Raw genomic sequence first — 14,536 nt, forward strand, 5'->3', positions numbered from 1 at the left:
ACTGATCTGATGTCAGACATGTTCCTACAGTTATTTCAGCAAAGGGGGGGGGGGCATGCTGAAAAGCATTTTATTTATTTATTTATTTAATTTATTTGTCAAGTACATATTAGATAATATATATAAGTATAAGCATGAATTGAATACATAAAATGAATACAATTAAATGGAACATTAGGGCAGGGACGGTAGGCACGCTGGTGCTCTTATGCACGCCCCTTTTTAATTTTCTTTTAGGATTCGGTCACATGTACAACCTGAAGTCCCAGCAAGGAATTCCCAGCTGGGCTTCAAGAGATTTTGTCATAAGCTTCCTTGATGGTTTGCCAAAAGTCAAAAGCATCTCCTGGGTTCTATGTATCCCACAACAGGCTTTTTACCTTGACCACAGTGGCCAATACTGAATAAAAGGTAGACAGGGGCAGTTGTGGGGATGAAGAGCCCAAGAAAGGTGGAGCTCTTGCTTGCCTCGCAAACAGGAGTTCGATCCTAGGTAGAGGCAGATGTAGTAGGCTCTCCTTCTTGGGCTGCAAGGTCCCTTCCAGCTCTGATAATCTGTTAGCTCGACTGTGCTTCGCTTCACGTTGACTTAAGGTCTTCATCTTGGGAAGAGCGCTTGGGGGGGGAATGGGGGGGATCCCCTTACCTCCCCCCTCTCTCTCCTCAGCCTAGTCGTTTCCAGTTCCTTTGACGGGGGTGGGTGCCGTGACTCAATCGCCGCTGCGCGCCCTTGTAGCCCAGTTTACCTGAATGGACTTCTTTGGGAACGCGGGGTCGAGAGTTCGTGGGTGAAAGGGAGGGGCGGGCGACAGGCGTGGCTTTCGGGTTCTAAGGAAACTTCTCATTGGTTTGTGCCCGGCATCCTCCCTGTCAATTTTAGACTCCTCTAGAGGGTGAGAAGAGGAGGAGGAGGGAGAGGGGGGGAAAATAGAATGGGAGGGCGAGGGAGGAGGAGGAGGAGGAGGGGGCCGCCCGTCCTCCCGCCCGCCTTCTCGCTCGCTCTTCGCTACCGCGGCCGCTTTCCCGGTGCGCCTCTTGGCCAGCCCCCTTCGTGGGATGCAGCCTTTAGTGGAGATGCTGCGCTCGTCGCGTATGGATTGAAGCCCCTCTCCTCCTTTCGGTCTGGAGAGGCGAATCGGAAAGGCCGGATCCGGGCGCTGTTAGACCCCGACGAAGCGGCAGCGCCGATCCGAAGTCGCCTCCCCACCCCACCACCACTCAACCCACCTCCTCAGCCGGCACTTTTCCCCGGGAGCGGATCTTTCTTTTCTTTCTTTTCTTTTCTTTTTTTTTGTGTGTGAACCTAAGTTGTCCTTGGGCTCTCGATGGGTCCCTAAGGGAGTCGAGGCCGAGCGTCTCTTGGAATACTAGCGGGACGGAAGCGGCCGCGGCGGGCGAGCCGGGCGGAGGGCGAAGCGCGGCGGGCTAAGTGGGGCCCCTGGCGCGGGCGGGCGGGTCGCCGTTGGCGCGCCCGGTGTTTGGGCGAACCATGGAGAGGAGTCGGCAGTGGTCCACCAGGTGGAAAACGAAACGGCGGCTCTGGGACTCGGCTTTCCCAGCTCTTCTCGTCTCGGCAGCGCTTCTGCTCCAAGCTGCGGAAGTCCGAGGAGGTAAGAGAGCCAAGATAAACCCCTTAATCCCCGGCTAGAAGAGATGGGACTGGGGGGAGGCGACATCAGGGCAAGTCACCCAGCCCCTGATTTCTAAGGTGACCCTAGCAAGTGAGACGGGGATCGAACCTGCGTCTCTCCCTGATCAAACTTCCTGAAATGAATTGGGTGTGTGTGTGGGGGGTTGACTCTGGGATCTGCTCGCTGATTGGGTTGGGGAGCACTCTGCGTATGCTCCAAGGAATTTTCCCCCCCCTCCCTTGTTGATTGAGCCGTCGCTGGAGCCCCGGATCTCTCGGCTGATCCTTAAATTCGAATTAGGAGCTCCTTGACTTCAGCGTAGTGGAAGGATGCTAGGAAGGGAACCTAAGGAGATCCGGATTCTCCCCGGTTCTGCTCGTCCAGCGAAATTCAGTAAAGTTGATTCCTCGACCGAAATCCATAGATAGGATCGGTCCGTCAGTCTCAAATACCTTCTCCGCCCAGTTTTAAAAGCGCTGTTGGGGCAAAGTGAGAATGGGGAAGGAGGTGGGTTGCTGAATGCAGTAATGGAAAGATCTGAAACTCGAGAAGACGGCAAGGAACCTTTTGAACATAAAAAAAACCAAAACCCTACTTTTTGGGGTGGTCGGCCAGTTTTGAGACAGCTTGTGCAAATTCCCTTCCACCACCTCCTTGCTTGGATTTGTTGAGATGATTAAACTGAGTGAATTCGCACCCGTTTAGCCAAAGTGAAGAAAAGAAGGGAGGGGCAGTGGGGAAGGCTTGGTTCACTTTCATAGATGGACAACACTACGACTACAAAATCCATAGGCTTTTTCAAAAAAAAAAAAAAAAGGGTGTGTGTGTGATTATTTCAAATTGACCCTAGTTTGGATTCTGAAATGTCTTGGTAATCCCTTGCTTGATGCGTCTTTGACTTGCTTGAGAACTTTTGAGAGATGCAGAGATGCTCATCAGGTGGGTAGTGGGTAGCTGAGAAGAAGACTTCAGAAGAAGCTAAGATAGTCACATTCAGAGAGCCTGAGGGTTTTTAACCCATCTCAAATATTACCTTACCTGCCCCCACTCTCTGGCTGCTTGTCCCAAAGTCCCCACTGACTCTGGCCAGTTTACGTGGCAAAGCTGAAACAGGAGGGCAATGCACAGAGGAGCAGGAAACTCCTCCCTTCCCCCCTCCCCTTAGGTGCATCTTTGGCAGAAGGAGCAGAATGGAATGAATGGTCCCATAGGTGGGCATGTGTTAGTCTGCAGTTTCTGGAGCTGCAGATGTTGAATCTTGCTAAGAAGATCATTGAAAGGAGAGAGACAGAGACAGAGACAGACAGAGACAGACATACAGAGAGGGGGGGGGAGGACTCAAGGGGAGGATGACATAATAATACGACTATTTTTCCCTATTGGAAGGGGCATATTGGGAGAACTTACAGACACCTCAGTCCCGTTTATAATAAACTGAATGAGTTCTAAACAGAATACCTGGAATCCATGATGGGGAGGTTTCCTGGGAAATTAGAGGGGCTTTCCCCAAGTCCCCTTCGGTTCTCCACAGATTTGCCTTGTGACTACATTCTTTGTTAACTTCTTCTGTCCAGTGAAGTAATTGTATAGTGTGTATCCTTTCCTTCCTTCCTTCCTTCCTTCCTTCCTTCCTTCCTTCCTTCCTTCCTTCCTTCCTTCCTTCCTTCCTTCCTTCCTTCCTTCCTCCTTCCTTCTTCCTTCCTTTCTTCCTTCCTTTCTCCCTCCCTCCCTTCCTTCCTTCCTTGCTTCCTTCTTCCTTCCTTCCTTCCTTCCTTCCTTCCTTCCTTCCTTCCTTCCTTTCTTCCTTCCTTCTTCCTTCCTTCCTTCCTTCCTCCTCCCTCCCTCCTCCCTCCTCCTTCCCCCTCCCTTAGGTGCATCTTTGGCAGAAGGAGCAGAATGGAATGAATGGTCCCATAGGTGGGCATGTGTTAGTCTGCAGTTTCTGGAGCTGCAGATGTTGAATCTTGCTAAGAAGATCATTGAAAGGAGAGAGACAGAGACAGAGACAGACAGAGACAGACATACAGAGAGGGGGGGGGAGGACTCAAGGGGAGGATGACATAATAATACGACTATTTTTCCCTATTGGAAGGGGCATATTGGGAGAACTTACAGACACCTCAGTCCCGTTTATAATAAACTGAATGAGTTCTAAACAGAATACCTGGAATCCATGATGGGGAGGTTTCCTGGGAAATTAGAGGGGCTTTCCCCAAGTCCCCTTCGGTTCTCCACAGATTTGCCTTGTGACTACATTCTTTGTTAACTTCTTCTGTCCAGTGAAGTAATTGTATAGTGTGTATCCTTTCCTTCCTTCCTTCCTTCCTTCCTTCCTTCCTTCCTTCCTTCCTTCCTTCCTTCCTTCCTTCCTTCCTTCCTTCCTTCCTCCCTTCCCTTCTTCCTTCCTTTTCTTCCTTCCTTCCTTTCTCCCTCCCTCCCCTTCCCTTCCCTTCCTTGCTTCCCTTCTTCCTTCCTTCCTTCCTTCCTTCCTTCCTTCCTTCCCTTCCTTCCTTTTTCTTCCTTCCTTCTTTCCTTCCCTTCCTTCCTTCCTCCCTCCCTCCCTCCCTCCCTCCCTCCCTTCCCTTCTTCCTTCCTTCCTTCCTTCCTTCCTTCCTTCCTTCCTTCCTTCCTTCCTTCCTTCCTTCCTTCCTTCCTTCCTTCTTTTTTTCCTCTTTTACACCCCAAAGCCTCATATGGTAATATGATGACTCTAACTCCATTGAAACAATTTCCCCTTTAAAAGTACTTCTTGTTTTTCTGAATTGGATGTTTCTTTTCATTGGCTAAACTGTTAAGCGCCAAGGAGAGGAGAAAGATGCTTCCTGAAAGGTCCCGTTCAGCCTCTGGGTTCCTGCTCACCTCTTGGACTGGACCTGTCAGTCACCTCAGCCTGTCTATCTGCCCCCTGCTGGCCTGCTCTGAAATAAAGCTGTGGGCACAGGAGTCAAGCCACGCTTTCAGCTCAGAGGCAGGGGTAGGATTACTATTTTCTTGCTTGGTGCCAAGAAAAGCTTTCAGAGAAGGGATGTGTGAGGGGAAAAATACAGCTACTGTTTTCTTAACATTCCTTTCTTCCAAAGATCCAAATATGATTTGGAGATTCCTCTCCCTGACCAACTGGTTTGCTCTACACTTCTTTCCTGGAAAATTAAAGGCTAAGCAGCATTTTTTCGTTTTTTTCAAAAGGAGTGAATCTTGCTATTCTCCTAGTGCAGTTCAGATGATTGGAAATAGGCAGACACTAGTTTTGCTTGTGGTGTTGATCCTTCTAGGGTTGTAATTCACTGAAGTATGCAATATGGGAGAATGTTTTGATGAAACTGCCCTCTGGGGTAGACATATATTGGAATGCTGCTGTCTGAAGACAATTTGACAGAGTGATTAAGAAATCACACTTTTGACAAATCCCTGCATCGCCTCCTAATATCTGCCTTTTTTTCCCCTAGAATGCCAAAAAGAAATCTGCAGACATGCTGTTCTTTGTTTCTTTTCCCAGAAAAGTCCTCAAGTTCTTTCCTGAACAGTGGTAACTGTTTGAAGTACAGTCAAACTTTTGATCATTTTAGCAGGCATTAAAATTAAGTGGGAGAGAGAGAGCTCATTTGGCATTTCCGAAAGGCATAGGTTAAAAGTTGCATTCTTTTACTTTTCCCTTTGTTGTGGTTAGCAAGACCTCCAAGATGTAAAATAGATATAAACCATCTCCCTTGCAGTGGTAGAAGAACACTGGAAAATAACAATGCAATACACAGAATTTATTTATATAAACCAAGGTAAAATAGCCTCTAGATATTCTAAAGATATTACTTTAAAAATGAATGCAAATAAGTTCTAATATCAAAATGACAGTGCATTATTTTACTTAAAAAGCAGTTTTCCAAGCAAGTCTAATGAGTTTACTTTAAAAGTTACTAAATCCCAATTATTTTAATCTTATACCTTGAATAAGCTCTGCTGAATTTCTAAACTCACTTATAAATATAATTGCACCTATGCAATGTGATGTTAATGTGAATGCAACTCTATTGAATAAGTGGCGCTGGCTTTATGTGAGTGAAGGGTATGCAAGGCTATAAAACTGGGATGATTTAGAAAATCATCATCATATGCAACATATTGTAATGAAGGAGATGAGAGGTTGATGGTGATACTATAGATGAATTCCCATTCAAGGAATGTTTTGGAAATTGATACATATTTCAGAACTCTGATCTGGACCCTTGTTGGGTAGAAGGAGGAATTAGCATTAGATATGTTTGCTGCCTTGAGTTATTTATAAAACTAATAAAGGGAAAGAAGAAAAAAGAGAGAGAGAGAGAGAGAGAGAGAGAAAAGGAAGGAAGGAAGGAAGGAAGGAAGGAAGGAAGGAAGGAAGGAAGGAAGGAAGGAAGGAAGAAAGACAGAAAGAAAAAACAATGGTTCATTTTCATGAAATAGCTGATATATGTAAATGCGTTTGATATATTTTCTCATCTTTTTTTTGGAAAAGCAGTTTATGCTAACAAATTTTTTTGATGGATTATTTTTGTAATATGAAATCAGTTGCCAAGGATGCATGAATAGGCTACTTTATTCAACATTGGTCTAGTCTAGTAGATGAATAAAATAACAGTTTTATTAAGGCGTATTGTTTAATGAGTTAGCAGATTTAAATTTAGTGAGGAATTTCTAAAAGACAGCCTTCAGTTAACTTTGCAGTAGAAACCTTGAGGTAGCATGTGCTGATCGATTATGTTTGTTATAGTTACCAAAAAAGAAAAATATTCTTTTCAGATTACATTAATATTTTACCTGTTTCTCAGATACCACTCAAAGCAGGCTGGACAGAATTCCTAGAATCTTATCTACTGAGTTAGGAAAGATGATCAAATTAGAAAACAATGGGGAGAAATTTGAAATAAATTCTAGCTAGTTCCACCCACAGACATGGCTTTGAATCCCATGGATTAGAGAGTCATACGATCCCAATCTCTTCATTGCGCATCCTTAATTTTGGCAGTGAAAAGAACCAAGGTCCAGTCTGAAAAACCTTTTCAGTGGCCAAACACTGATATCTCTCTCTCTCTCTCTCTCTCTCTCTCTCTCTCTCTCTCTCTCTCTCTCTCTGGTCTGGCAACTGACACAAAAATATGCCTGGTATGTTGTCTAAGTCCTGCAGTTCTTTACTTGTCCTTTACAAGGAGGTGAGAAGGGGGGCGGGGAAACCCTGTAAGGAAAGGAAGATAGATTTTTCCTCCCTCACTGCTAAGCCACTCCTTCTAAGAAATGGCTTCCTATTTTGTTGCTGACTTGCATATTTCAAAAAATCTCAGAACAGACCTCTCCTCTTTCTGCAACATGGAAGAAACGTGCATGTTTTTATCTGAAGCAGTTTTAATCTTAATCTGTGTCTGTAAACTTGTCTGCTGAGAAGAAGGCGATTGAAGAACAGGGATGTCTTTCATTATCCTAGATATCTCTTGCTTGTTTGATGTTCTCTAGAGAACTAGAAATTTGGGATTAAAAGGATCATTGAACGCATTTGAGGTCATAAGATGAAATATGGCCTGTTTGCCCAGCGTCACAAGTGGACTGTTGCAATAAACGATTAAAAGGGCATGGGAATGAGGCTCATAGAAGGAAGGTCTGGAAGCGAACTTTGAACGCAATGAAGAGGACTATGCCCATTTTGGAAATGATTTTGAAGATCTGCTTTGGAGCAAATTGAAAGCAGCATCTTTCTGGGCAGGAACTTGAAAGAATATGCCTCCTGTAATAAACAGGAGAAAGATGTGCTCACGTTCTCATGAATCTGAAGCCCTTTTTGCAAATTGGTTTTGAAGTATGCACAGCCCTTCTAATAAATAACAGAAATCATTGCTTTGATGAAATCAGTAAATAAATATTTGAGTACCATTGCTTTGAGAATACCTGGTGGCGCAGTGGTTAAAGGGCGGTATTGCAGGCCCACAGCGTGGAGTTCGATCCTGAGTTCAAGATTGACTCAGCCTTCCAACCTTCCAAGGTCGGCAAAAGGAGGACCCAGATTGTTGGGGACAATATGCAAATAAGGCTTACATTGCAAACCACCCAGAAAGTGTTGTGAAGTATTATGGGACAGTATAGAAGCCTAAATGCTATTTCTATGCTATGCTATACTTCATGGGTTAGTATTAGGTTGCTCAGTTTTACATGCCGAAGATCCCAAGTGGAGATTTTGGCATTGCTGATAAAAAGGATCAGGGAAGTTGTTAGGACATAAGAATTTGCCTTCCTTCATCTTGAGATGCTAGAAGCAGTTTGGGATTTCCATATATTTCAATTTTGATACATCAAACATTAAGCTCTTCTTTTTAGTCCCACTGTTGTTGTTGTTTTTAAATCCCAACCATGAAATCTGAACAGCCATACTAACTCCAAAAATAAAATACAGGTAGTTCTTATTTTAGTAATCACAGTTGGAACCAGAAATTCAGTCATTCAGGGAAGTAGTTGATAAATGAAACAGCAACTATGCTTACAATCTTACTCCAGCTTTCCTTTGTTTTACAGATTTATGAAAATTGTAAAACAAAATTACTTTTTCATCATGGTTGTAACTTCGGCCACTAAACGTGTCAGTCATTAAATGAGAAGTACCTGCAAATAATCACTTTTTAAAAGTTGTTAGTTTCCGTACAATCCATTATACACTGTAAGCCGCCCTGAGTCTTCGGAGAAGGGCGGGATATAAATGTAAACAAATGTAAACAAAAGGGACAGAGAGAAAACTGGGCAATGTGTGCTGGTTCTGTCTCTATGTGTCCCATTTGCCACCACTCCTGCTTTCAAATGCTCTGTGTATTGGGAATAGCTCTACAAAGGAAAAGGCAACCTAATGTTGCCTTAGGAATTTAGGCCCTGGGCTCTCAGAGACAGTCAATGAAAAGAGGAAACATCTCCTGCAGCCAAGATAAGGATAGTGTGAAGGCTGGGTCGACTCAAACCTCAGAACAGATGATGGCCAACAGCTGGGATGGGACCAGAAACAACTTTTAAAAAAATATAATCTAAACCCCATGTTCATTTTCCACTCAACATCTAATTCAGAGGTCTTCAAACTTGGCAGCTTTAAGACGTGTGGACTTCAACTTCAGCTATGCTGGCTGGAGAATTCTGGGAGTTGAAATCCACACGTCTTAAAGCTGCCAAGTTTGAAGACCTCTGATCTAACTGATATATTATGGAAGACCTTTTAATAAATCTCTACAGTTCTCCTTGGCATGACTAATTTCTGTAAACTGTGCTGATGTCATGTCAGGGGACATTTTTTTCCTGCTCTGTGACCATTTGGTCTGTTTTAACATAGAAAACTACCCCCCCCCCAAAAAAAGTACTATTACAATATTACTGTAAGTATAATAATAACAAAAGTCTACTGGGATAATTATATTTGTCACATCTTCTGTTTAATTTTGTATAACCAAAACACTGGATTTTTTTTTTAGCAGCAAACTTTAAGAAGTTTGCTCTTTTTCTAACAATACTTTCTTGCTTCCTTTATGGAAAAAAAAAATCTTTAACCATTTGTTAATTTACTTGTTGGGTCCAAGTAAACTAAATAAAAGCAGAAGGCATCTCTTATGCTTTGGAGAAAGAAATTGTTCCTGGAAAAAAAACATTTGGAATGAAGATACCACAGCCCCAAAGCCACAAATCACCCATTCACTACTTCTGAACCAACACAGAAAAGTGTATTACCAGCTGTCAGATTAAGGCATCATTTCAGAAAGAAAACAGTAAGCTTTGCAAACCATACGAGTTAATATTGCAAGGCTGGTGGCCTAGCATAATCTGATAACTGTGATTTTAGAATAAACTAGTGTTTAAGAGTGTTCTTTTCTTTTTAAAGAAACCTTTGTAGTGAGTCGTCTTCGGACAGCACTGCTCTTTGGCTTTGAAATGGAGATGAGCACCACCCCTTAGAGTCGGGAACAACTAGCACATATGTGCAAGGGGAACTTTTACCTTTACTTTTTAGCCAAATGATCTCCCAAATCAAAGGTAACATAACCTAGAGCTCTATATTGCATTGAACTAAAGGTGAACAACCTATGTATTTCCTTCTTTAGGAGACTCTGGTTTTGCAGACTTGGATGCCATCACACATATGGCAAGACTTACACACACTTGTGTCAGATGTCAAGATGCAGACATAATGGCAGCATTTGTGTGAATGCAACTTGGCATGTCATGTGTAACCACTGTGATACTGTCATGGCAGTGGGTGCAATTGCTCAGTATTTGCGTTAGCACCGTCTTTATTATAGTTGTTAAGCTGTCAAAGTGATTGCTGTGCACAAAGGAACCAGATGGCACTCAAGCACATCCATTTACGTGATGCACATATCATGATAGGTTGTGGGTTTGTTGAATCCCAATTAAACATCTGGCTACATCAACACATTAAGCAGAAGAGAGTAACCCACAAAGAGCTCCCAAGCACCCATTTATGGCCAATTAACAACCCCAAGATTTTGTCGCTAAGCTCAATAAAATAGCTTTTAAAAAATGAGGGTAGGAATATGAATGAGAAGACCACTTAATTTTTTGGACAACCAAAATATTTGGCTCCTCCTGAAAAGGCCCTTATTATCACTGGCTTCCATATAGTATGAGGCTGGCTGGTTTAGCCTCTTCTGGCAAGAATAAAAAGGTTGACCATTGAGTTCTTCTTTGAGAATAAGAACTAGCTCTTATATTGTACAATCAAGAACAAACACTGATACAATTCTGCCATTGGTAAAAACAAGAAACAGATGAAACCTCCACCCCACCCCCCATATGACAGTCACTTCAAGCCCATTATATGGAACAGGCAGGAGAAAAAGGAACAAACATCTTGAACATTGATTGTAGTATAAATAGAATTTGCATTTGATATACAGCAATCACTGACATTTCTTTGGTAATGGCGTCTCAGCCTTCCTGCAAGAAATCAGAATTTTCTATTGTCTTGTTTGCCTATACGTCTGTTTCCAATTCAGCCTATGAGGAGAAGTCAACACACAACAGGGTGGTATAATTTGCTGCTTGCAATCACCACACTTGCCAGGAGAGTTAGCATAGCTGGCTGCTAAGTGGCCTCACCTAACGAGAGAGTAGTGTCAAGATTGAGGCTTGCTGGCAATACTCCTAATTAGTTTGCAGAGACATCAGAAGCAAGCTTTGCAATGAAATATACCATTTTACAGAAATAAGCATAGGAAAAAATAGCATCCAGACTGTTGTTTCTATCCCCATCCTGTCTATTCTTAAGAGATTAAATGTTTAGTTCCCCACCAGACATCTGTTCACTCATTCCAAAATTTGGAAATAAGGTTTGATCCAAGGGTTCAGACTGGATTAGACAGCCTGGAACTCATCTTCAAGACCAGCATAGAAATATAACATCCATATTAGCACAAAAAAACAAAGTAAACTCTCTGGCCACATTAAAAAACCTGAGAGCTGAGGAAATGAACGAGATCCTTGTAGATGCTGCCTCTTCAAAAGTATTTAATGTGATGATAAAATTAATAAACTGGCTGTACATGTAACCCATCACACTACTCAATCCACCCTCTCAGCATTTTCCATGTGTAAAAATGAAGTTGCAACATGGTATAGTGTCTACCAAAATCCCAAACTTTTCTTTTCAAAAGGAAAGTGCTATGAAACCATCAATTTTGATTCAATGGTTTAGCAAGTCCCTCTTTGAATTTATGACTCTATTTCAGTGGGAAATAGCCAAAACATTATCACATCAAAGGACCTTTTCACAGTTTGGGCCTAGCCCTAATATTCTCAAAGATTGGCTACTTCATAACTAAAGTAAGTGCAACAATTCTCTTCACTATTCAATACAATTTTAAAATTGTATTCTTGGAATCAGAATGAAATTCTTTCCACCAAGTTGAAGGAAGTTGAGTAAAAAAATGTGCAGAAGGAATTTGGGCATGGGACTAGCTATTTGTATTGACAGAGCTGAATTAATTTGCTTCCACTGAATAATAAAAGGCTTTAATGCTATTCTTCAAAACCAATTCCCATTCAGCTGATTATCCTTATAGTATATGGACTTTAAAGATCTGACTGCTCAGAAAGATCTGCATACATATTGATTTATTCTGTAGAATATGATGTATAATCTCACTCCTAGTTCTCACCAAAATGTCCTATAGATGTTTGAAGATTATTCTTTTTTAAAATTTGAAAATGTTCCTCCCTCTCTCCAATATTCCAGCAATAATATTGACATCCCATACCCACACTGAAAAAACCTCAAGATGACCACAAGGTGGCAACAAAGATTATGAATTTTCTGTCTTGTTTTGCTGCCAACTAATGGTCACCTGGATTTTTGCAAATATAATATGCCTATATAATAGTTGTTGTGTTGTACAATCATTTTAAGAATGTCTTATAATTCTAATACATTTTCTCACAAATAAGAGAAGTGTATGAATTTTCCTTCAACATTCTTGTTGACTGATTGTTGTAAATAAGGTATTTTTCCTCCCAGTATTTATTTATTTATTTATTTATTAATCATATTTATATACCGCCCTATCTCCCGAAGGACTCAGGGCGGTTTACAGGCACTTAAAAATACATAATACATAAATACAATATAAAACAATTAAAAAACTTATTCTAAAGCCCGTTATTAAAATATAAAAACAAAACCCAATTAAAACCCATAAATTTAAAATCTAGCTCAGTCCTGCACAATTAAATAGGTATGTTTTAAGCCCGCGGCGGAAGGTCCGAAGGTCCGAAAGCTGACGAAGTCGGGGGGGTAGTTCGTTCCAGAGGGTGGGAGCCCCCACAGAGAAGGCCCTTCCCCTGGGCGTCGCCAGACGACATTGCCTCGCTGACGGCACCCTGAGGAGACCCTCTCTATGAGAGCGCACGGGTCGGTGAGAGGTATTCGGTAGCAGTAGGCGGTCCCGTAAATAACCCGGCCCAATGCCATGGAGCGCTTTAAAGGTGGTCACCAGAACCTTGAAGCGCACCCGGAAGGCCACAGGTAGCCAGTGCAGTCTGCGCAGGATGGGTGTCATGCGGGAGCCACGAGGGGCTCCGTCTATCACCCGCGCAGCCGCATTCTGGACTAACTGTAGCCTCCGGATGCCCTTCAAGGGGAGCCCCATGTAGAGAGCATTGCAGTAATCCAGGCGAGACGTCACGAGTGCGTGGGTGACCGTGCATAGGGCATCCCGGTCCAGAAAGGGGCGCAACTGGCGTACCAGGCGAACCTGGTAAAACGCTCTCCTGGAGACGGCCGTCAAATGATCTTTGCAGTATAGCTGCAAATCACTTGTTTAGATTCCTTGCCAGTTTTTTCTTTAATGATGGATTTATTATTCTATATTTTTTGCCAATGAAATAATAAATGAAACAAGACAATGTTTAGATGGGCCAGAAATTTGGGACACAATATAGAATTACACTAATGGGATAAATTATGGAAAAGGAATTACAAATTTATGATGGCAGTAGCCTATAAAGAAAATCTCTATAAAATGTTTTATCGATGGCATTTGCCCCCAGCAAAGTTGGCCAAAATGTTTCCAAATTTATCTCCTGAATGTTGGAAATGTGGCCATAAATTAGGAACGTACTACCATATGTGGTAGACGTGCCCCGATATAAAAAAAATACTGGTGTAAAATTAAGAGATGGTTGGACGAAATAATGCAACAAATGATAGAATTTAAACTGGAGCTATTCTTATTAGGAATACTAGACCCGAGAATGGAAAAGAACTTGCAATACATAATACTACATATATAAATGGTGGCTAGGATTGCCCTCACGCAAGATTGGAAACAGATTAATACACCATCAGAGGAAATAGTGATCAGAAAGATACTTGAATGTGCAGAAATGGACAAAATGGCTATGGAAATAAAGGAAAGAGAAGATTGGGACTATTAGAAAGTATGGAATAGTATGTATAAGTGGCTAGAAAACAGAAACTTAAATAAGAAATAGGAGTTTGAAATAATGATTACATAATAATTAAATTTATCAATTACTGTCAAAGTTAATTTACAGATTATGTAAGTATAATGTAAATATATGTAACTAGTATGGTTAAAATGGCTGTTATAGTTGTTATAAAGGATAGAAAGGTAAAGTAGAAGCGTGAATTATAAAAACAGAATACACATGCCGACACTGAAGGCTGTAAAAATGTGACACATTATTATGTTTGTCTTGCTTTTTATTGTTTTTTTTCTGTTTCTAAAGGTGAAAAATGTTTAATAAAAACTATTTTTAAATATAATAATAATAATAATAATAATAATAATAATAATAATAATAATAATAATAAATGAAACAAAATAAAAACCATAAATACCAAGAAAGTGGTAATTGAACGTTAATTAATTAAAACAAATATTCATCCTTTTTGCCGTTTTTTTTTTAAAAAAACTTCTCCATTAACCCACTCAAAAGCTACGTGTGCTACCATTCAAAAGAGTTTTCAAAATAGGTGTGCAGCTGAATATTCTGAAACTATTACTAAAACATTGCCTAAAATAAAATTAAAAAATAGCAGCACAACAGAGAACAAAATAACTAAAAGCAATAAAGAACAATTTCAGTCCATGGAATCCATTGTTTCCAACCTGGAAACAAAACACGGTAGAGCTACATCCTGTTCCCTTTCATGTTTCACAGATTGGTTTGGCTTAAACAACCTAATTTTTAGGTAAACAAAATACCTAATAGTTTGAATTGATTTACCTGTATTTGTCTAGTGCACTTTGATATTTTTGTTTCTTCCGTACTTGCATAAAGGACGTTCCTTATGCTAGCTAAGGAGTGTAATCACAAGTGTGACCTAGCATTTCTTTGCTCCTGACTTTTTTTTTTATTTGCATTTATATCCTGCC

At 41.4% G+C, this 14,536-nt stretch overlaps 1 protein-coding gene across 1 annotated transcript in view; it reads left to right on the forward strand.

Annotated features, from left to right (window-relative positions):
- Positions 1-973: 973 nt before the first annotated feature.
- Positions 974-14,536, forward strand: part of COL11A1 (collagen type XI alpha 1 chain) — a 295,583-nt gene continuing 282,020 nt past the window's right edge. The window contains exon 1 of the mRNA XM_058177409.1: positions 974-1,610. Within this exon, the coding sequence (XP_058033392.1) occupies positions 1,490-1,610 (121 nt within the window). The 5' untranslated portion in view covers positions 974-1,489. The remainder of the gene's footprint in view (positions 1,611-14,536) is intronic.

Source organism: Ahaetulla prasina, chromosome 3 (genome assembly GCF_028640845.1).
Source record: "Ahaetulla prasina isolate Xishuangbanna chromosome 3, ASM2864084v1, whole genome shotgun sequence".
Classification (NCBI taxonomy): domain Eukaryota; kingdom Metazoa; phylum Chordata; class Lepidosauria; order Squamata; family Colubridae; genus Ahaetulla; species Ahaetulla prasina.